Below are 23,821 nucleotides of genomic sequence, written 5' to 3'. Positions count from 1 at the left end.
AGCAACTGCCAATCACTTTGGGGCATACTCTCTTGGCATTGTCTACCATTTCAGAGGCACCAGCCAAATAGTGCTGTCCCATGATGACAGCACGGTATATTTTTCCCACCTGGCCAGACACAGGTCCTGGGCAGGCACAGGGACTTGCTTTCAACCTAGTGGTAAGAACATTTGTATGAGGGAAGCTGTAATGGTCTCAATTAAACATACTGTTGTAACATCGATGGCAGGAGAAAGCTGTGACCACACAGTCATTGCTTAACCCATGATTTTTAGATCTCTCTGGATTTTTTGTCACAATTTAATATTTTCAAAGTCAAAGTTTTAATTTAAAAATAGATCCTTCTCTGCTATAATGATAAAGCCACCACAAATCATGAAAAACAATGTGCTGCTACCCTGCAACAAAACTGTCTGCAACCAAATAACTGGCTTGATCCTGCTTTTATTAAAGTGCATGGGAATTTTGCCTTGCCATCAATGGAAGCAAGAAGAGAAACTGACTACAAACAACTGTGAAATTGACTTAATTGATTTTCATTGTCAAAACGGAAAGAAATTCAAAAAGTGTGCAAACAGCTAAAGTACTAAAAAGCCAACTTGAGTTTTAAAATTCTCAGTTTGTTTACAACATCAGATATATCTTTAAACTGATACTGCCCATTTTAGCACAGGTAATTTCTTGTTTCTCTTTTCTCTAAAAACAACAATAAAAAAATTAAATGCAATCTCTTCCCAAAGAAAATCTATATTAATGCAATATTGCCCAATCTGATAATGCAAAAAGTAAAGTTCCATTAGCAAAGTTATTTTAACTGTGTAACCTTCAAATTTCAGTTCTATCATTTTGTTCATTAAATGCTATATTTGATATTCCACTTCCCAATTTTGGTTCTTGACTACACTGGGGTCTGTAGCTAGGACCTCCTGCAGTTGGTTTTAAGTGACCATTTATTTTAAAGTATCCCCAAGGATTCCTGTACAATTTAGTTCAAACTTGCAGAAATCATTAATACTAGAATTTTTTGCTGGCCCCTCAAGACAGGTTCCATTGTATTCAGGTTATGCTTCTGATTTTATAGCCCATTTTAAAAGTACATGTTCATTTCTGAACATATTAAATTGAGAGGAAAAGTTGGTAAGGACAACACAGAATCACAGAACTATTTTTTAAGGTACACACACACACAGAGGCATAAATGACATCTGTGATCATAGGCCAGATCTTATAATATGCTGAGTGCCTCCCGCAAGATTGGGGTGCTAAGCACCTTCAGCTCCCAGTGCAACTCAGTGGGAGTTGAGGGTGCTTACAAAGTGCACAGGATCAGGCTGTGTCAATCACAAACTTCCCAGGAATCAGAAGTAGGAAAAGAGGAAGGCGAGAGGGGTGGGGAAAAGGAGAGAAAAAAGCAACAGTAATGAAAACACCAGAAACCAAACATGCTCCTGAGTACAAACATCTAAAAATAAAGATCAAACATCTTCAAAATCAGCCAGTCTCTCACGTTTTTTTTAAGCTACCTTCCTTTCCAGGTCTGCAAGTCTTAATTTCCTCAATGGTACGTATCATTTCAGTCTGTTCTCCTATTTAACAATGTCAATGATATGTGAGAATGGCTTAGGGAAGTGCAAACCAAATACAGAATGTGTAAAAGATTTAAGCTATGCAGCTTTCTGTTTTCTTTTGAAGACTATAGTGGGTATTAAAATGCTAACATTTGGTTCTCGTGACCTCACAATAATTATTTAGAGGTATAACACAAAGACATTCTCTTTACAATAGGTTACACTCTAGTCTTGATCTCAAGATAGGATTCCCCAATTCCATACATGTATCTAGGGTAGCATATGGTCGAGTCTTTATAAGCATATTAATGATTGGAATGGGAAATGGTACGACCCATTTTCCGTATAAATTTTAAACTGCAATTTCTTGTTTTTGTCATTGGACACTGAACTCATATCCGGTTAATTTAGCCAGAACCATTAAGATACACAGAGCCACATTCTGATCTCCATTACACCAGAGTATATTAATGGAGTTATCCCAGATATACTGATATAACTGAAATCAGAATGTGACTTGTAACATAGACCAGCTGCAGTTAGTAAACTTTAAATTCATGATTAGCTACAAGAAATTGCTCTTAAGAAAATTCACAATAAATAGTCTGCTTCAAAACATTTTCTTCTGGCATGTTTTCTACCATTATAAACATATCAACTTTGCTAATATTTTTTCAAAACTAAAGTGTGAATCAATTTTCACTCACAGTTTATTTAAATGCCAAATAAACTGTTGTCATAAACTAAAATGCCAAACAGACAGTTTGAAATTCAATTCTTGTCTCCTAAGAATTATTTATTTTATTAACACAAATGATATGGGTTAATAAATGTATAGTAAGCCTCACTTTTTAAAAAGTCATTCTCTCACTTTCTGCAATCGGAGACTTATGACTGACATCAGAAAATAATAATCGGCTAATCTGGCATCACAAGAATGGATTGTAGCTATTATTGAGAACATACATACATGTCTGCTACATGATTATTCTGGGAACAATGGAGGGGGGAATTCTGAAACACTAAAACTTTCTTATTTTATCTCAAACTGTAGCAATCATTTTGTAATTTCAAATATTTCTAAAATAGCTCTCATAAATGGACTTGAAATAACTTGAAAACACACACATTATTTTTTTCTTATAACAGGCTCTGTTCTTGCATCTCATAACATCACCAGAACCCCTTTAATAGAATTATAAACTTATAGTTTAAAACAGCCTACCTGCATCTACTATTTTATGAGTGGCTCTGTACACATGGGAAAGAGATTGCATGACTTAGCACACACCTGGCAATTTTCTTTCCACAAACTTCTGCTTGTCTGTTTTATAAGTGTAGGTAGAATAAAATATATCCTAAAAGTTGTTCAGTTCTCATCAAAGACTGTAACATTCAAAAAGTTAATAAAGATATTTAAAAAGATCTTACAATGAATTCCATATATGCCATGGTTATTAACTTTATGGGGAAATATGCTGCTATTCGTACATTACAGCCCAGCCTGTTAACACTGCTACAGTTATAGTACGGCTGTCTCAGCCTTTCCATTAAAGACCCTATTTTTCACTCTTGGCTGAAACTTGGCAAGCAAAACTTAGCCCAGTAGCAAATTTATTACATTTAAAAAAATCATTGTGACCATTTTAAAGTTACAATATAAAAGTATAGAAAATCCAAAGTTTACATGTCTAAGCTGCTGTATCTGTTTTTCAATAACTTCTGATTTAAAAACAAAACTTGGCAGGCGATTAGTCCATAATGTGGACCAAATGCTCTTGGTACATTGAAAAATAATGTTGAATGATCAAGCAATTTAATTTTTGAATGTGTTCATTATGCATGCACCGTTCCTGTTCTACATAAGATTTGATATTACCACACACTCTAAACTCATCATCCCCCTAAGATCTGCATGAAAGGGGTGATTGCTGCCTCCTTAGCACTCTATTTGTCCCCTCATATTCAGTGGAGATCTCTTCACAGGGACAGAGATCCTGAGAAATGGGCAAGGGATGAGAGGTAAAGAGCTACAGACAAGTCAAGAGGAACCTGTGTCTTTCCCTCCCAATCAGTCCAGCTGGGAATCCACAGCCTAGAGCCGTATGAACTTTCCCACAGAGCCCCTCCAAGCCATAGAAAAATGACCACTGCTAAAAGGGGCAAAAGCTGGTCCCTGGTAGGCCAGCTTTAGCTGGGGAGACCCAAAGCCAGTGGGAAGGCCCTATGCTGGTGCTGGTGGGATCAAAAGTTTGAGGTTCAAAATTCTACGTTTTTCAGGTACGGAGGGCGCGGGGAGCCACTGCCCTCTTCCCCCATCCCAAAAAAACTGGAGTAAGCTCCAAAGCAGAGCTTTTCTCCCCACCTGTGAGGGGGTGGCAGAACCCAGAGATGGTCCAAATCTTGTCCCGATGTACACCCATTAATGCTAACATTTGGTTCTCATGACCTCACAATAATTATTTAGAGGTATAACACAAAGACATTCTCTTTACAATAGTTACACTCTAGTCTTGATCTCAAGATAGGATTCCCCAATTCCATACATGTATCTAGGGTAGCATATGATCGAGTCTTTATAAGCATATTAATGATTGGAATGGGAAATGGTACGACCCATTTTCCATATAAATTTTAAACTGCAATTTCTTGTTTTTGTCATTGGACACTGAACTCATATCCGGTTAATTTAGCCAGAACCATTAAGATACACAGGGCCACATTCTGATCTCCATTACACCAGAGTATATTAATGGAGTTATCCCAGATATACTGATATAACTGAAATCAGAATGTGAGTTGTAATATAGACCAGCTGCAGTTAGTAAACTTTAAATTCATGATTAGCTACAAGAAATTGCTCTTAAGAAAATTCACAATAAATAGTTTGCTTCAAAACATTTTCTTCTGGCATGTTTTCTACCATTATAAACATATCAACTTTGCTAATATTTTTTCAAAACTAAAGTGTGAATCAATTTTCACTCACAGTTTATTTAAATGCCAAATAAATTGTTGTCATAAACTAAAATGCCAAACAGACAGTTTGAAATTCAATTCTTGTCTCCTAAGAATTATTTATTTTATTAACACAAATGATATGGGTTAACAAATGTATTGTAAGCCTCACTTTTTTAAAGTCATTCTCTCACTTTCTGCAATCGGAGACTTATGACTGACATCAGAAAATAATAATCGGCTAATTTGGCATCACAAGAATGGATTGTAGCTATTATTGAGAACATACATACATGTCTGCTACATGATTATTCTGGGAACAATGGAGGGGGGAATTCTGAAACACTAAAACTTTCGTATTCTAACTCAAACTGTAGCAATCAGGTTTGGTGATTCTCTGACAGACAGACAGTTGGATGACACAAACACATTTTTTTCTTCTATTGTTAAGATTAAAAGAATAAATTAAATGTTAAAAAGATTAAACCAAGAAACTGAGAGCTAAGCCTAAAACTGCATGAGCTCAGTGTGTGGTGCCTAGGTAGGGCAGCAACAACAGGGCCAAGCCACTTGCCAATGTATTCAGCAGTAGGAGGCGATTAACGATTATAAGCTCCAAGAGGTCCTATAACCAGCTGCACACTGGGGCTGACTCATCCTGTATATGGTTGAGCCTGATGTACAAGCGGGGAAGGAAGGGATCCACATGGTCTGCTTGGGAAGCAGGTAACTCACAATGCTCCCCCACTCCAAGGATGCCTAGGTGTATTTAGATCCTGATGAGGCCAGAGTGGTACTTGTACCCTAGCACTGTAGTAATGTTCATGTGACTCCTAATGGAGAGAGAGAGAGAGAGAGAGAGAGAAAGAGAGAGGATGGCTGAGCCCCCTAAACACCTCAGGACTTTCCTTCTGGGCTCCCGCAAACTGGGGCACCCACTTCTGAAAATGTTGGCTACATATATTTTTTTATGCCTACCCTGAGAGGGAAAAGATTAAGGAGTATCTCAAGAGTTCTTTGCCATCCTCCCCCATCTTCAACCCCAACAGATGTCCACCTCAGCCTCTGGGGCAACAGCTCAGTAATATCCTTTTTAAAAATGTTTCCCTGATATCCACTGTAAAATACGGTATTTACACCAGGGTAGCTTAATTTCGTGGACAATCATCACAGAAGTGTAGGACTGGAAAGGACTTCAATAGGTCAGCTAGTCCATTCCCCGGCACTCAGAACAGGACTAAGTAATAACTAGACCATTCCTGACAGTGATTTGACTAACCTGTTTTTACAAACCACCAATGATGGAGATTCCATAACCTCCCTAGGCAATTTCTTCCAGCGCTTAACCAACCTGACAGAAAGTTTTTCCTAATGTCCAACCTAATCCTCCCTTGCTGCAAATTAAGCCCATTGCTTCTTGTCCTATCCTCAGAGGTTAAGGAGAATAATTTTTCACCCTGCTCCTTGTAACAACCTTTTATGTACTTGAAAACTGTTATCATGGCCGCCCCCAATTCAGTCTTCTTTTCTCCAGATTTAAACAAATCCATTTTTTTCAATCTTTCCTCATAGGTCATGTTTTCTAGACCTTTAATCATTTTTGTTGCTTCCTCTGGACTTTCTCCAATTTGTCCACCCCTTTCCTGAAATGTGGCACCCAGAACCGGACTGAGGCCTTATCAGTGCAGAGTAGAGTGGAAGAATTACTTCTCGTGTCTTGCTTATGGAATGATGTTCTGGGATGTATCGGGGAGGATGTTCTGGGATGTTCTGATGATGACAATAATAGATTATAACTATGTGATTGCACATGTATCACTAATGGGAGTTATCCATTCATATGAAGGGCAGAATGGACACCTATATTCATTTCACCTATATGACATTAACAAACAAAGCCAACTGTTTTAAAATGATACATGAAGAATTCCTTACCTGTCCGGTAGACAAAATTGCCTTCTGTCTCCGATGATGATGGGGACACCAATTCCTCCTCAAATTCGTTGGAACTAAATGAACCAGAATGATTCCTTTGTCTCGTTTTTTCCATCATGGCTGCATTAGTAGCCATGACATGTCTCAATGAGTCATTTAGGTAACGATTCAATAAGCTGCTTTTGTATTTGGGAGGTGACACATAATCCTCATTAGCACTTGTCTCTGGTCTCACTCCTGTTTTTATCACCGAATTTTCAGTTTTAATCACAGTGTGGTGAACTGGTTTGTTATATCCCCCTTCATTGATATGGTTTCTTGGAGGATTTTCCCCATCTGAAGAAGAAAGATACATTATGGTTTATATAATATTTATAGAGTATCCTTATCTGTGCATCTTTAAATACATATAACATGATTAAAGCTAGGCAAATAACATAACTAATGATTTCTCAATTAATTTCACTTTTTTCTGTTCACAAATTGTCCATGAGCAGATCATGATCTTCTCAAATGTTTTAGCTATTCTAAATTATTTTCTGAACAATTTTATAAATAATGCTTGGTATGTAACTTTTATATGAACAATCCATTCCACGCATTTGATATTTGAAATCTGAACAGTCAACTAAATCACATGGTATCTTTCAATACCCTGATTTGATTAGCTTAATTTTTAACATTGTGTTTGCTAAGAATTATGAATTTGAAATTCATTTCCCATGAACACTCTGAAATATTTGCTTAAAATTTGCTCTTTAAACAATATTCCTGCAACTAAACTTTTATGGAAAGTGAACACAAAAGAAACACACGTACAAATGAAACAAATTCATTTAAAGGCAAACAAATATTTCCATAAATGTTTTGCAGCATTGACTAATTTCTAATAGGACTACAGTGGATAAATACATATATCATGTTACAAAATTATTGGAAAATTATTGAAATGTATGATTACTATCAACATTCAGGAAACAAAAGTAGAGTGCCATATAAAACTTTTTCACAGCACTGCACTTTCATTTTGCTGAGGAGAGGAAATGTGAAGGAATTTTCCAAGGACTGCTTTTCCTGCTATGATCGCACTACAAACCAAATCCTGTTCACCTTACTATGTGAGAAGTTCAAATGAAGTTAATCAGACTGTTTTTGTTAATAAAGTGACCATGATTTGGCCCTACCGGCATATATCACATAAACATAGGAACATTAAGGCCCTTTGATTTCAATTAGACTAACCAGGTCCTTAAAGCTATGCACATTTTGAAGTGTTTTGCTGTACTAGGACCTAAAGGAATAGATCTGTTATTTAATACCCAAAGAACTAAGCATTATTTTGTCTAATAATAACATACAGCAAGGACAAACAAAGCTAATATATGGCCAGATTCTCCCCCCAAGTTAAACTATGTAATCCTATTAACTATAGGGGAGTTACATGTGTATAACTGCAAACAGAATTTGGCATACAGCTCATGAAAAATAAAGCCTATGGCACTGAAAGCTTTTTGTGAAAGATCGGAATCCTTTCTGAAGAATCTAATATTTTCTAGTTTCACATAGAAACATGGAACAAAGTTAACATAAAAATATCAACAAACCTTCAGAACACGAATCATCACTGCTTACACTAAGTCTTTCAGCATTTCCTTGAACATATTTGTTGTACAACTTTATTCGTAAAGCCCAGCTGAGATCTGGTTGCCGGACTGTATTCTTTAGGCGACGTCTTGCATTGGCAAACCAGTTTGATACCTACATAAAAACAAATGCAATGGTTTTCCTCAAAAAAATTACAAATCTAATCTGCTAATTGTTTTACAAGTTTCAGGTATGCTTTGTGAAAATGTAGTAACTGAAATGTATTCACATGTATCAAGGCCCAAGTGTGTATTAAACTCAATTAATGAGAATGGAGAATTTTTCCTGAGACAGGAATGCAGGATCAGGCCATCAGTTGGCAAATACTCTTTCTGATGAGTTAGCAAGCACTTGTTGTTAATAATAGTCAGTTTTAATTCAACTCTTCCATAATGTCCCTTTTATATTAACTTCAGCATCTTTGTGAAAAGATAATATACTGAAATTTTAATAAGTATCTCCAATATACTATTCATTTTTTTAATTAAAGTAATGTTAGATCATCTACTAGTTGACACTGTAACATCTATTCTTAGACTATAAAGTATGTGCATAATAAAAGAGTAAAGTATAAACCCGTTTCAATATATTGACATAAATGACTAAATTCTGCCCTTTGCTGTGACTGATGACAAGAAGGTAAAGGGACTAGCGTGTAGGGAACATACCACGTTTAGAGTCACTGCAGAAACCTAGACATTGATCTATAGATAATTATCCAAAACAATATTTTTCGAAGAGTAAGATATGACAAAATGGACAAAAAATATTTAACACATGTGCTGTGCCTTCTGATATACACTGGCTCCAAGAAGTGAGGCTAAAAAAGAGAGGGTTGCAATATTGTGTAGTACTTTGTGTGTTAATGAAGTGAAAAAGCATGTTACACATACTATAGACTCTGACAAGTCACCTATGTTGTGCAAACATTCCAAACATGATCCCATGTGTTTACAGTGACTTTGAATAGTAATGTTTGCAGTATTTGGGCAAATGCTGACTTTGATTCCACTTTCACTTAACTGAGTGTAAAACTGGAGAAACTCGATTGATGTCAATGAGCTACACTGGTGTAAGTAAAGAGAGTCAAGCTGCCTACATTCTAGAAATTTGGAAATCTCGATAGAAACTAATCATGTAGAAGGACTTTAGAGTGCAGGTTACTTCTGCCAGGGTTAATTGTATTTTGACTGGCTCTCTTCAGAAAGGATGCAAAGCATCATTACTGGAAAAGCAGAATGTGAGGGATCTCTGGATTGTCCACAAAGCCCTCCCCCATTTTTATGCTGTGAGAGTCCTAACACAGAGAGCGGTAGAATAGGTAATTCACACTGATTTCAGCATGATAGCACGGCCTATTACCCTGCAAAGCCAGCTAATGCATGTTCAGTCACCTGTAGCCATGTAGTAATTGTATCAGCAATCATAAGATAAAGGGGTAAAGAATGGATAGCAGAAATGCAAGAGACCTACAGGCCTAGACCTATAACAATAGCTTAAGCAGTTAGCATAAGTATAAGGTCTTTCAGCCTGATAGGAGTAGTTACTCAATAAGTTAGCATAAGAAAGTAAACTAACAATGACCTTAAATCAGAAGATGGTATAAAGAACAGGAGTACTTGTGGCACCTTAGAGACTAACAAATTTATTTGAGCATAAGCTTTTGTGGGCTACAGCCCACTTCTGCAGATGCATAGAAAGGAACATTTATTGAGGAGATATATGTTCCCTTCTATGCATCCGAAGAAGTGGGCTGTAGCCCACGAAAGCTTATGCTCAAATAAATTTGTTAGTCTCTAAGGTGACACAAGTACTCCTGTTCTTTTTGCGGATATAGACTAACATGGCTGCTACTCTGAAAGATGGTATAGGACTTTGTTTATTGTTTTGTAATAGTCACAAGTGTTTCAAACTGCTGGTAAGTGACCACAAGAAGGCAGTTTGTATCAGATTAGAATATTTTTGGAGGGAACATTATCAGATGCTCAGATGCAGATAACCATAGTAATCCAATTGATGTATATGTTAATAAGCATTGCTTAATTAATATATTCACCTATAGAATAAGGGCACCCCAATATCATGAGGGGGAATAAGTTAAGATATGGTAAACGAGGGAACAGCTATGCATACATATGCATGAGGACCATCAAGGGCTATAAAACATTTGGTCTCAGGTACAGCCTTTGGAGTTCATCATCGGCATGCCAGAGTCAGACTAAAATATGTCTCAACTTCTAGAAGCTCTCCCCAAGTATATTCCCGTGATGGTGCCAGCCACCTTGACAATATTATATTACATCACTTTACTTGTTGGGATTGGTTTACTTATTGGACTAATTATTTTAATAATAAAACTTTTACAGTTACAGAAAGTCTTCCCTGACTGGGAATGTTGTTGTCACTGCCATGGCCCATGGGGCTCCAAAAGCAGCAATTCTGATACTACTGAGCCTGATCTTGGGACAAGAACCTACCAAATTTCAGAGTGTTCATTGGGGATTCTAAATCAATAACCTAGTCAATTATAGATTCATAGATTCATCGATTCTAGGACTGGAAGGGACCTCAAGAGGTCATCGAGTCCAGTGCCCTGCCCTCATGGCAGGACCAAATACTGTCTAGACCATCCCTGATAGACATTTATCTAACCTACTCTTAAATATCTCCAGAGATAGGCAATTTCCCTAGGAAATTTATTCCAGTGTTTAACCACCCTGACATCTAACCACCCAATAACTAATCAACAGATCAGGCAACACACCAGATAGCAGCCTATTATCAGAAAGCCGCAGTGTGGATCACAAAGATGGATTTGGCCTAGTTTTGTAATCCAGCTATTGCGGTAAAGTATATAAACATCATACAAGTAGTTAGCTAATTATTTTGATCACTAATCCATTTCAGGGTGATTATGAGGAAAATAAACACTACCTGCTTAATTACAAGTAAAATTTTGGTTCAGCTTCCTACCTAGAACTTAGTAGAGACTCGTTAAGCCTGTCACTTTGCTTTTACTTAAATCCTATTTTACACAAAACAGGGCTCCACAGCAAGTGCCGTGAGCTCTGGATCAGCCCTCTAATGCCACATTCATTGCTTTACAAGCCCTGTCATTTGCTGTTAGGAGTTAGGAGACCGAAACTGTAGCTGGCAGAGAAGACTAAGTAATCTTTGTTCTGCTCCAAGGCTGCTTGTTTACATTCATCATATTGACACAGCAATCATTATAGTAAACCAGAAGGGATGTACTGGAATCCATCCACCTTCTAATGCAGTTAACAAACTCATTCCAGACCATTCAGATAAAATGTTGGTCACCTGACTTCCACAAGATTTAGTATAATTCTAGATTCATATGTGCAATAATAGAGACTGATTGATTTGGGGTCCAGTTGAATATTTTAACAGTTTGTGCAATGCCTAAGAAAACTGACTATTTTCTCAGCATCCTACGAGAAACATATTGTTGTCAAGCCAGGCCTACACAGATCACCTTGGTGCTATCAGAGTGCCCCGTACAGCAATGGTGTGACTCTTGCATAACAACAATTAGATTTAACTAAAGTGATTTACACTATCAATTTATTGAAAACCTGACAGCAAACACTGTGGATACGTTCTTTCCAACTTTAAACATTTTTCATATTAATATGAATGAACTGTATATTCATATTTTAAGCCTTCTGGTATGAGAGGATTAAATAATAATATACAACTATTAAGAAATAATCTTAACTCAGCATTTACAAAAGAGTCTTTTCCCAAACGTCTAGTATTACAGATCCTGCCTCAGAAATACACCCCAGCTACTGACTCCCCCTCAGATGACTATACATATACATTCTGAATGGAACGACAAGAATGCTCACAAATGCTGAATCCTAAAATACGGTGGGTGAAATCCTGGCCCTGTTAAAGTCAAAGAGAGTTTTGACACTAACTTTAACTGGGGCAGGAATTCATCGTATATCCGTATGTGTTCATTCAAATGTTGCATGTCATGTGTCCCAACAAGTCTGTTATCCTATGGCCTGTGTTATACAGGAGGTCAAGCTAGATAATCAGAGTGGTTCCTTCTGACTTTATAATCCAGGGGTAGGCAACCTATGGCATGCGTGCCGAAGGCGGCACGCGAGCTGATTTTCAGTGGCACTCACACTGCCCGGGTCCTGTCCACCGGTCTGGGGGCTCTGCATTTTAATTTAATTTTAAATGAAGCTTCTTAAACATTTTAAAAACCTTATTTACTTTACATACAACAATAGTTTAGTTATATATTATAGACTTATAGAAAGAGACCTTCTAAAAACTTTAAAATGTATTACTGGCATGCGAAACCTTAAATTAGAGTGAATAAATTAAGACTCAGCACACCACTTCTGAAAGGTTGCCGACCCCTGTTATAATCTATTAATCTGTCTGCACATATCATTACCACTATTATTTAGGATTTATTATAAAAGAAAGTACCCTAAACTAACAACACTCAAACACTCATTAAGATGGTTATGAATTATATTACTCTGTGTAAATGAAAAATCTTAGCAAACAAAAAAAAAATGATTTGTTTACAAGGCACCGTGAGAAGAAATTTGCATTAGAATTCAACCAATGACTAAGTATTGTTACTACTGTCTCCCTAATTATGCATAATAATAATAATCATCATCATAGTATTAAAACAAGAGCCTCATGTATAAACAAGAAAAAGCAGGTGGAATTACCATAAATATGTTTCTCAGCCTTGTAGAAATTCCCCATAATGGTCAAAAGTATTTACACAGGCACCCAAGAAATACTGACCCTTTGGCTTTACCTCTGAAAATATTATTCTAATTTATTGTGCTTTTCTACTTAAGAAGAGCCAAGGATTTAGAAGAGGGATAATAGCCAAATGATCCCTTTCCCCCAAATAAATTATGTCATAGATATGCTTGTGTAAACGGTAATATTATTAAATCCTCAGCAGCACATGACCAGTATATTAATCTTGCTATGGCAAATAACTTCTTATTAAACAATAAAGCCATTCATATTTCCTTTTGGAAAGAATATGCAGTCATTTTTCTTTTTTATTTCACAAGAATATTTAAACCAAAATTTAAAATAAAATAAATCAAATGCTGTGGTAATAGTGCAAATGAAAACATAACATATTCATGGCAAATTAACAGAACAAATTGCTGGATTCCAAACTGGAGTCTAATCTGTGGGGTAAAATGTAAGATGGCTTTTAGAAGTATGATGCTTTCTAGACTTCTGCCTTCACAATTTTGGGAGTATAATGTTTTGAACTGCTAGGCCAAATACAACCAATGAAATCCTATTGACTTTACTGGGGTTGTTTAGGTATAAATCAGCACAGAATTTTGCCCAATGTATTTTTTTTATTAGTGATTAGAAATAAAGGAACTTCATAATACCTTCCAAACCCCAGCTCTTCATACAAGTCTGCCTTTATTTCCTAAGTTTCTAGGGACCAGGAAATAGAACAAACCTCCTTTTAGTTTCATAGCACCAACAGACAAAGAATTACTAAAATGATGGAAATTAATTTAAAAAAAACGGGGAGGCAGTGGAGGGAATTAAAATAGCAGGACACTCGAAAATGGCCCAAAATCTGGCCAGAAAGATATTATCCTAATAATACCCCCTTTTCTGCTTCATATTATCCTGCAGAAGCCCTATTGTGCAAATTCTGCGTTTTGGAGGTTTGCATATTTGGAGAGAGTGGGCGAGATGTAGACTGGGCATAGCCTGGGGACAGTCACGCTACTGTATTCAGCATCATCTGCCAGCCAACTGTGGAGGAAATATATGCAGGCATGAATGCTGATCCTGTAAAGTTAAGTAGTAAATTCTTACAGGTTTCTTCTCCATGCTTGCAAACACTATGTGTGGGAGCAGACAGGTGCAGGCAGGGAGACACTGGCAACACAATTCCACCTGTAATATTCTGGAGTCCAGAATATAGCGTAGAGGGGCTGGACTTCAGTGCAGATGCACCTACATGTATGGGAATTATTTGTCATTCTTGGAATCTCTGCAGGGTTGTTGCAAGGTAATCATTCAGGAAAACACTAAATACCACCCAATAAAACCAATTGGATGATTCCCTAGATACACTGTTGGTGGAAACTCAAGGGTTTTCAAAGTATCTTTTGACCTCCCATAGGATTGTCAGTACAGGGTGTGAACTAAGCCTGTCTGCAACTGAAGGTGAAACAGCTTCAGTAGACAATAAGCTTGAAAGACTAGTGAGAACATGACTACTATGAACATAGGCTGATATTCTAGGTGATAACAAAGGATGCTGTAAAACACTGAGAAACTGAATTGATGAACTGGAAAAAAAGCTAAGATGAAATGTAAGACTGTTTAGAAAATTTGAAGGAATGCAGTCAGGAGAAAACATTACGTAATGGTTCATGGTTCTTCTACATGTCTTGGCATTTAGTATTACTAGATTAGAAGGGCACTTATACAACACCCTGTTTGATACATCTGGAATGTGCAACTCTCGGAATGAGAAACAAAATTTTCAAACAGATACAAATATATGGCTCAGAATCTGCGCTTTGTTATTCCACTCTCAATTCAAAGTAACTCCACTGACTTCAGTGGAGTTATTTCAGATTTACACCAGTGTGTCTGAGATCACAACCTGGTTCTGTGTGTTTAATGCTCAAGGTTCAACTATTTTGATCTGGATTACAGTCTTGTTCTTTTTTGGCATTTGAAAAGCATATATGAGATACTGTTGTTTTATTCTTCCAGGTGCAGGAATTACTGTGGATGCCAGACATATATATTTATCTCTCATATAGATGCTATGGTGCTTCTGGATTAAAAGAATACTGCACCTGAATTATGGGAAAAACAGATGGAGTTTCTCTTTGATCGTGTGCTTCTGTATATTAAGATAATAACTGGTTTGCATGATTCTTTAAAATGTGATTTCACATAAAATGCCTAGGTCAAATTCAACCCCAGTGTAACTCTGGTGAAGTCAATGGCCAGGGATTAATTTAGCTCAATATTATTCTTTTACTCTGCATCCTACTTAGAATATAAATTCTGTGGAACAGGGGCCATGTCTCACTCCATGTTTGTACAGCATCTATCACAACAAGCCAGAGCCTGATTAGGGCTTGTGATTGCTACTATCATGTAAATATTAAACAATAGCAATCCAATACAGTTTGCTTTATACAGTTAATTTGTGGCACTTCTAAAGAAAAACAGAAATTTCTCTAATATACCAGCTACGTGAAATGCTATTTTCTCCACACATGTATTCTGAAAATATTTTAAGTCTCATGTAAAAATATAGAAATGTTCTAAAAGGTGCAGACCAATAATAGTCATATTAAGCTGTTGTAAGTTATAGTGTTATGTAATCATATTTAAAAATTCAGAGTGATCCTTTCATACCTATTTTTTAAAAAATGAGATATGTTGTTTTAACTATATTTTCCAGTTATGGCATTTTCCAGGATGTTAATATTATTTTGGACAAAGATATGTTTCATTCACTGGTGCATGCATTTCACACACATACTAAAGAGGTACCCTCTTCCAATCATGGTTCATAGAACAGTCTTCTTTGAGGGAACATGCAAACTAATATTGGATACCTATCTCCTTCCTACTTTTCTAATATTTTATGATATTTTGCTACACGATGTAATCTGCTAAATGGCACCTAATGCACACAGTGGAGTACTGAGGGTCACTACAGAGACATACACACATGCTTATCTTTATGCACCATGATGAATAGTTTCACTACAGACAAGAAAATCATTCAGAGTGTATAAGTCTTCGCAGGATTAGAGCCTGAGATAGCACCACCCCACAGTTGATACCACCCCACAGTTGATACCATGTAACTCCATCATCTAACAGATGGTGCCAGATGGAAAAAGAAAATAAAAGGAAGTAAGATTTACAAATCCTTGGGAGCCAAGCCTATACTCCTTTCTCTTGACACAACCATCATGAATTTCAGTGGGAGTTTTGCCCAGGTAAGTAAAACCAGATAGGCTCCCATATCTTGCTAGATCTTATAAAGATAATTTGTATATGCAGTCTTGTGAAAATGGGGAAGTCAGAATCATTAGATGCAGGTACCCTTTGTGTGTAATGGGTGTAATACCTAGTAGTAGTGATCTCCGTAATTAGGACTGGATAGCTCTTTCCATTCTATCCCATTTTCATATGGGAAATGAACATCTACTTGTCACTTTCTGAAACATTTGTTTTTTGTGCTAAAAATCTTCCATGCTTAATCGCTGCCTTAAGATGATTTTTAAAGACTAAGCAAAATTGCTTTTATGAATGAGATGATTAAAAAATATACCCCTTTCTCACAAAAAAGGGAATCTCTTGCAACTTGTGTTTTAAGAGTTCTACCATCAGAATGAATGAAGTTAGAAAGTTCAGGCCTGGTAGGGAAATAGTCCTGTTTGAGAGGAAGTATTAATGGTTTGGTTCTGAATGAGTTAAAGAACTGCTCGGGAGTCCTTGCCTCATTCTTTGTTCCTGAGACCTCTCCTGCCCACAGCTAGACCTTTCAAGGTGTGAGTGGGCTGAGCCACGGACTTTGCAAGAGACACTTGTCTCAGTCACTAAGGTGAGCACTGGTGTTACAGAGGGGGTAGCCAATTAGTTGCATAGTGCGGAGGGGGTTTTCTTATTATATATATTCCCACAATATTGGAGAGAGACACTCCATACTATGGAAATTCTATTTAAAAAGGTGTTATGAGTATGTGACCCCTTTGTTCAGTGCACAAAATTCAAGAAATGCAGCTGAGGTGACACGTGCGTGTACCGCGTGTGTACACCTTACAACGGAGTCTTTAATTAGGTGATCACTTCGCATTTTCAAATAGTCCAATATAAACCGCGCCCAAACTAGAGTACTTAGTCACGCCTCCTTAGGTTTGGGGTACCTGCCTGTATTGCTTCCGGTGTGTTAAATATTTCGGATACTGTCCGAATACTAAGGATCCTGTCACACCCAAGCGGTGTCAGGACTCCAGCTCCCTGTCAGCACCTGGGGGGAGGGATACGTGGCCCTACATTTACACCCCACCACACGAGGGAGGCTGGCCGCCCGGCGGCTATACAGAGCCAGGGGATGGAGGACGCCGGTCCCTGAGTCTGGCTGCTTTCCCTGCCAGTGCGCGGGGAGGGAGGGGCGGGGTTACCTGCACCAGGGTCATCTGGGAGCCGAGGGCCAGCAGGATCTTCTCGGTCTTGGTGGGGTAGGGGTTGTCGCGGTGCTTGTACAGCCACTGCTTGAGCGGCCGGGCCATGTCCTGCAGCGCCTGCCGCTTGTGCCGCACCTTCCCGCCGCTCTGCCGGGCCCTGCACAGGGAGAGAGCGGCCCGGCCGGTTAGTAACTCGTGGGGGTCCTCTGCCAGCCGCCCTCCGCGCCCTCCCGGCTCGGCTGACCAGATAGCAAGTGTGAAAAATCGGGACGGGGTGGGGAGTAATAGGTGCCTATATAAGGAAAAGCCCCAAATATCGGGACTGTCCCTATAGAATCGGGACATCTGATCACCCTACTCCCGGCTCCACAGCGATCGCTGCTGCGCAGGGGCCCCGGAGCCGGAGTTGGAGTTCACTGCCCGAGAGCGGAGGACACGGTGTGTGTGCACACGTGCGTATCACACCGCACCACTGATCTGTAGCTCTAGACACCTGTGTGTACACACACCGCACTATGCAGTACAACCAGCGACAGGGGCCGGGGCAGCTACAAAATCTATAAACCCACCCCCGCGCGATGGCTTATTTGTGTGTGAACATTAACATACTGTACAAGTATGTATGCTTGTGTGGGTGTAACACACAGGGACACATGCACGCCACTGCACGTGCAAGCCATATATTTGTAGCAAAGGTTCTACAGCACATTCTGGCAAAACAAACAAGCAAAAAACTCCCATCCCACTTCATCATGGTTTTCTAACATGAGTGAAATTAATCCCAAAGAATGATGACAAAACGCTACGTAACAATACTTATACTGATTGTCACCTAAAAAGTAATGTATTCAGCAACCTCCGTGTCTGTGCATTAAGACATGGGGCCAATTGCCTACAAGAAAATAGAAATTGCACTCTACTACACCCACTACTGTGCTCTGCATATTGCAGTTTGAATGTTTCCTCCACGTCGTCCGAAGAAACAAACTCCTCAGATTTCCACGACGAAGTAGGAAAACTGTGGAAACGTTTCAGTGAGACGCACAAGCAGACGGCTGACCTTGGGACAGCGAAGAGGGGAGGGAGGAATGTAAAACAGACAAAACAGAGATTGCAATATAAAAATATTTAGTGCCTGCCATAAAAACCCAATGTCCTCCTAGCACACAAAAGAAAGGAGGTGGCAAAGGGCTACATATAGCCACGCTGAAGTATTAGATTGCTGAGTAACGTGAATTTCCACAAAGTGTTTGGTACAACTTTAGCGTCCGTTATCAGGAGATGTATGGTATTCGGCATCTGCAAATAATATTTTTGGTAGGTTTGTAATCGGCCTTTCCAGCAGGTTTGCGAGATCTAAGGAAGCCTGTCTTGAGCACATTTAGCGTTTGAAAATATTGCAGCACCCCTTCCCTGCCTGGCTTACATCTGTTCTATCGCCACCCGAAATGTGTTCTTCTGTCCAACACGTCGGGAATGTACACTTACAAATCTGGCTAATCTCACTGAGTTAATTTGCCAGTGATAGACAATCCATTTACGCTACAACTTTAAGATGTTAAGCAGGTCCTGGTTCATTGGTGCACAAACCCTTGTTAAATCAAGAGGTCAGACAATCACTCTCTTGAAAACACACGTGTCATTTCCCAAATTTGCAGGCAAATATTAACATCTCGGATTTGAAAACAACTAAAACAGGAAAAAGTGAAACGCTAGTTTAAAAGATTAAAAATGCTTAAGGAAATAAAGAGAGGAAACCATAAACCAAATTCAGAAGAACAAAAATTCAATCGGATTAAAAACAGTCCAGGATATATTCCCAATGAAATGCCTGCTACATCGTTAGCGGCTGCTACAGGAAATAGGAAGAAATGTGATTTTGGTGTTGTAGTTCCAGACTTTGTCAGAAGGTGTCGCTGTCTGGCCTCGCCAGCTACCTCCCATATTTTCCGGATTCTCTCGCCTGTTTCCTGGTCTTTTAAAATACTTTATTTAAAATCTATGTCTGAATCGGCTGGTAATAACATTTTGATGAAACATAATCTCTGCCCTACCAACCAGCAATGCAGTTAGAAGTATGAGCTGATGCAATCTTTAAGGTGGAAATTCAGCAATAAAAATAGCTCTTCGGCAGTTTTCATTTTCCTTATCTCTTTTAATGCCTTAATCCTTAATTTGTAAATTTAACCAAAGATTAATCACATCAACACTACAAAGTATATTTTATTAGACTTTTAAACTAACAAAATTTATTACTTTCCCTCCTCCTACACCACCTCCCTTTTCACCTGTTCCAGAACAAACATTAACATCTGATGTTTTATCGTCAGGTGGATTTTTAGCACAACTCTGTGTCTAATACCAATATTCCCGGTCTTTGGTGGGCTTTAATGAAAGAGTAATTATTTGTAAATCCTCTTGCAAACACTGTAACAAAAAATTAAGTTTATTTTCTTTAGCTCAGCCAGTAAATTTAAAACAAAAACAAATTTGAAGATAGTTTGGTTTACACTGTTAGACTTTCTCAAGGCTCCATTTGCTAAAAAGATCTCAAGATGTCATTTCCTAGAGCTTGTGTTTTATAGCTGCCCTATCTGGCTGATTTAATACAATGCCACGAGAAAGGATTGTTTATAGAGCGGCTTTCCTTATTGCTGGTCTGTTATTGCAGAGTTAATATTTGAAAACAAACAAACAAACAAACAAACAGGATTAAGACTTATTTTACCCCTTTTTGTATTTGTATTTTTAAAAAGTAGGAGATCAGTAATCCAAAACCAGAAGTACTGTACACTCTTTCACCCATTCCAGTAAAATAAGACTGACACTGCATTATCTACTACCGGAATTTCCACTATCCATAGCTGTGGAATTGGAATCTCAAGAGATTAAGGCTTAAAAAACATATTCACAATAACCAGTCAAACAATCGTTTGACACCGCTAGATTCAACACACACAGCGCCTGCTTCGCTAGCTTCTGTTGTTATGTAGCGCTGCAAGAGTAACACAAATTACAGTGATCAGAAAGAGGGCCATACCCTGTCCGCCTGTTCCGAAGACTGAGGTTGTCTTTAATTGAAGGGCTGTCGGGAATGTGCACTTCGGGGTGGTGTGGGCTGTCAATGACCCCCAGGTAAGGTCGGCTGTTACTTTCCCTTTCTTTGGCGTTTTCCTCAAAAAGCACTTGGCTGTTGAATTTGTTAAAGACTACGGTGTTCATGGTGGGGGGGCTGGTGGTCGGCTGCAGTCTGCCTGGTTCTTCAGTTGCAGCAGACTCTAGTAAGTGGGAAACTTGCAGCTTGGATGTCCAGATGACTCGGATTGTGCTGGAAAGAAGAAGCATCGGGTTACTCGAGGAAATCACTCATATCATAGTAATTATTTAAACACGAAAAACATCGAGGCGAACTTGGCAGGGAAGGAGCTGTCTGCTGCTGCTTTTGCTGCACACGGTTCGTTATAGGTCTCCATGTCCAGTCTGAATTGTTGCCCAGGTTGTGAAGCTGCTCTTTGTGTGTGAGAGCGAGTGTGTGCGGTGGGTGTGTGCACAACTACGTTCTGTGTCCCTGATTATCGTTGGAATTCCTGCCCCATCATCCCTTCTCCTGCTGTAAAATCTCCCCCACAGGGTTATCTAAAAGCCTTCACCATCCGCGGGGCTCCCCAGGGTGTCGCAACAGCCTGGCGCTTCCCCTCTCCTCCTCCCCCCAAGGGAATAAGGACATACATTGTTTTAATTACCGTAAAGCCTGGAGGCTCGCTTTTAGACAGAGGTTACTCGCGAGGAAGAACTAGAGCGCACGGCTCGTTGCTAACTAATCTCCGGAGCCATAAACTCATCTCTCGGGAGCTCTGCGGTGTGTCCCGCTATCTGGAGCTCACAAAGGCTGGATTGTGGGGCCCTCCTTCCAGAGGGTGGGAAATGGCCCTTGCAAACGGGACCCGAGATCCTCAAAACACAAACGCAGCCCGGGGGACAGAGCGCTCCGATCGCCCGGACACACACAGCGCGGGAGCCTCACGCTGTCGGGACACGAGTGTTTCCCGATTCACGGTGTGAGTGTGGGTAAAACACGGGCAATCGCGTCCAGCGAACTCCCCGGGCGAGGGCGGGGCGAGGATTTAGGATAAGAGGAGATCAGGTGGAGAGGCAGCTGAAGCCATAGAGCCAGCATGGCCCCGGGAAGGCAGCATGGGCATGGCACCCATGGGTGCTGGAACTAGGGGTGCTGCTGCACCCCCTGGCTTGAAGTGGTTTCCATCATATACCGGGGTTACAGTTTGGTTGAATAGCTCTGGCCACCCCCACTATACACATTGTTCCAGCGCCCCAGATGGCAGTGCCCAGAGGACAAGGGCGGGAAAGGGAACGGGTTACAAGCTTTGGTGTGTGGCCCAGTCTCTGGCTAATTACACCCCCCCTCTGGCACTAAGGCCAGCCTGGGCTGTTTAAGGAGCTGGAAGAGCTGCGGCAGGTAGCGCCGCTGGGCGCCCTTTTCTTGCAAATCCCAAGGCTTATCCATCAGCTCGCGGGCCAGGCAGGCAGGCGGACCGGTCCACTTAGCGCCATGAACTCGAACGACACGTTCTCGGAGAAGGGCGATGTTTTGTCTGGTGTCAAAGCCTATTTGACCGACCACTGAGACGATGTTTGGGAGAGTCCCGCGTGCCTTGGGGTTTGTTTTCAAAGCTGTCCCCAGCCCATTGACTTCCTCCGCGACCCGCTCACTGTACCGCTCTTGTGTTGCAAAGAACAGCCCCCTTCCCGCTGCTGCTCCTGCCTCCCCTGCACCCGCCCCGGGAACCTGCAGCCCAGCCAGCCCGCCCTCGCCAGCTGCTCCCGGAGCTGCTGCGCGGAGAAAGGTTGAAGTTACTGTACACAGAAATTAAAACGGCCACTGTCAATATTTGCAAGGATGCCATTCAGACATTATTTGGCTGCTGCGTGTGAAATATGACTAGATGTCTGAATCCACTGGCCTGGGACGTGCACACTGCTCTGAGTGTGTGTTTGCACACAGATACACAGATCACAATTACACCGCTTCGGATTTTCCACAGCTCCTCCTTGCTTCTTCTTTAGGAGCTGCTCTGCCCCGCCATCCATAACTGTCCTTTAAACGCGGTAAAAGGATCCATCATCTGTTCTACCCCCACAGGGTGTATTTGCCGACGTGCTTATTGTGCCGGCCCCACGATGAATCACATTTGCTTTCCTGTCCTAACCCCCAACAGAAAGCAAAGGCGTTTCCATGATCCAGCCGAGGTGTTTTCAGACATTGAGGGAGCAAACAACACAACTGAATCGAACAAGCCAACTCTCCTGACACGGATTTTAAACACAAACTATTGGCCAGGGGGTTAACGGCACAAAATTACTTGCTAACATAATCCACTGGTGCCCCAGGCACAGCTCCCAGGTGTATGTATCCAGCACAGCTAGGTCCATCCCGAGCTACAACCGTCTCCCCAGCACACACGGATTTTGCTTTACTTCCCCAATAGACAAGTCACATTCCAGAGCAAACTATCCTGCGGTTGTCAGCCCCATCAGACAACACACACACACACACACACACACACACACACACACACACACACACACACACACACACACACACACACACACACGTGACTGACAACACCGGAGAACCGAAACCCGGGAAACCGCCACCTCTCCCTTTCCAGCAGCCCGGGAAGCGCTCAGCTCAGCCCGGCTGTGCGCGCGGCGCTAGCCCGAGAGACGTGCTCGCTAGGCAGGCGCCAGGAGGCCGGTTCAGCCGGGGGAAGGTCCCTCCCGCGGGGGATCCTGCTCACACGGCAGCTAAGCTGCGGGTCAGGGCCGAGCTGCTGAGCCGCGCCTGGCCCGCCAGCCGCCGGGCGGCGAGGACACAATACCTGGTGCGCGCGGGCCCGCGGAGTCCGCTCGGTGGGGAATAATCCAGCTGGGTCCCTACTCCCCTTCCCACTCCCGCCACATGTTTGCTACACACACCGCCCGAGCTATGACCACACCGACCGCGGCGGCAGCTCCTCTTTATTTACCAAGCGGCAGGCACGGCCAGGCCCCGGAACATGAATCCCGAAGCCTTCTCATGTTTCCTAGCTGCGGAGCTCAGCCTGCGAACATCCTCCCATTGCGCTATCCACCTTCCGGGGCCGTGCAGAGGGGAGGCTACCGGGCTCCTCGGCGATTCTCCGCGGCGTCAGGCTGCAGAAAGACCTGCCCGGCGGCAGCCTCTTGCGCCTTATTTTCTTCTGGTTTTGCTCCTAAAATCCCCGGAAAACCCGCCCTTTCCCCCGTCGCTTGCAAAGGAGCGAAGCCCCGCCGCGCTGCACGCCTGGCTCCCGGGCCCGGGGGGCCTCTGGGCCACAGGGGTCCTAGTTCTGACAGCCCGTCCGGGGACACGGTAGCTGCTGTGGTAGGGGTCGGGCAGAGATTAAGCGGGGAAAGCCGGCACATTCATCCCAGCCTGTGCTTGCTACCATCCA

General features: G+C 40.9%; 1 protein-coding gene across 3 annotated transcripts in view; it reads right to left on the bottom strand.

The window, feature by feature from the left end:
• MKX (mohawk homeobox) overlaps positions 1-23,297 on the bottom strand; it is a 57,578-nt gene extending 34,281 nt beyond the window's left edge. For 2 of the 3 annotated variants that reach the window (XM_034760182.1, XM_034760183.1), the window contains exons 1-4: positions 20,368-20,861; positions 17,325-17,484; positions 8,067-8,220; positions 6,463-6,798 (exon numbers count right to left, since the gene is read on the bottom strand). In XM_034760182.1, the coding sequence (XP_034616073.1) occupies positions 6,463-6,798; positions 8,067-8,220; positions 17,325-17,484; positions 20,368-20,672 (955 nt within the window). In that variant the 5' untranslated portion in view covers positions 20,673-20,861. Of the gene's footprint in view, positions 1-6,462; positions 6,799-8,066; positions 8,221-17,324; positions 17,485-20,367; positions 20,862-23,227 lie in introns of those variants that run through there. The other variant, XM_034760184.1, reaches the window with a different exon arrangement.
• Between the last annotated feature and the right edge of the window lie 524 nt (positions 23,298-23,821).

Source organism: Trachemys scripta, chromosome 2 (genome assembly GCF_013100865.1).
Source record: "Trachemys scripta elegans isolate TJP31775 chromosome 2, CAS_Tse_1.0, whole genome shotgun sequence".
Lineage (NCBI taxonomy): Eukaryota > Metazoa > Chordata > Testudines > Emydidae > Trachemys > Trachemys scripta.
The sequence above is the reverse complement of the archived record's forward strand: the minus strand, read 5'-3'. Positions and strand labels throughout refer to the sequence as shown.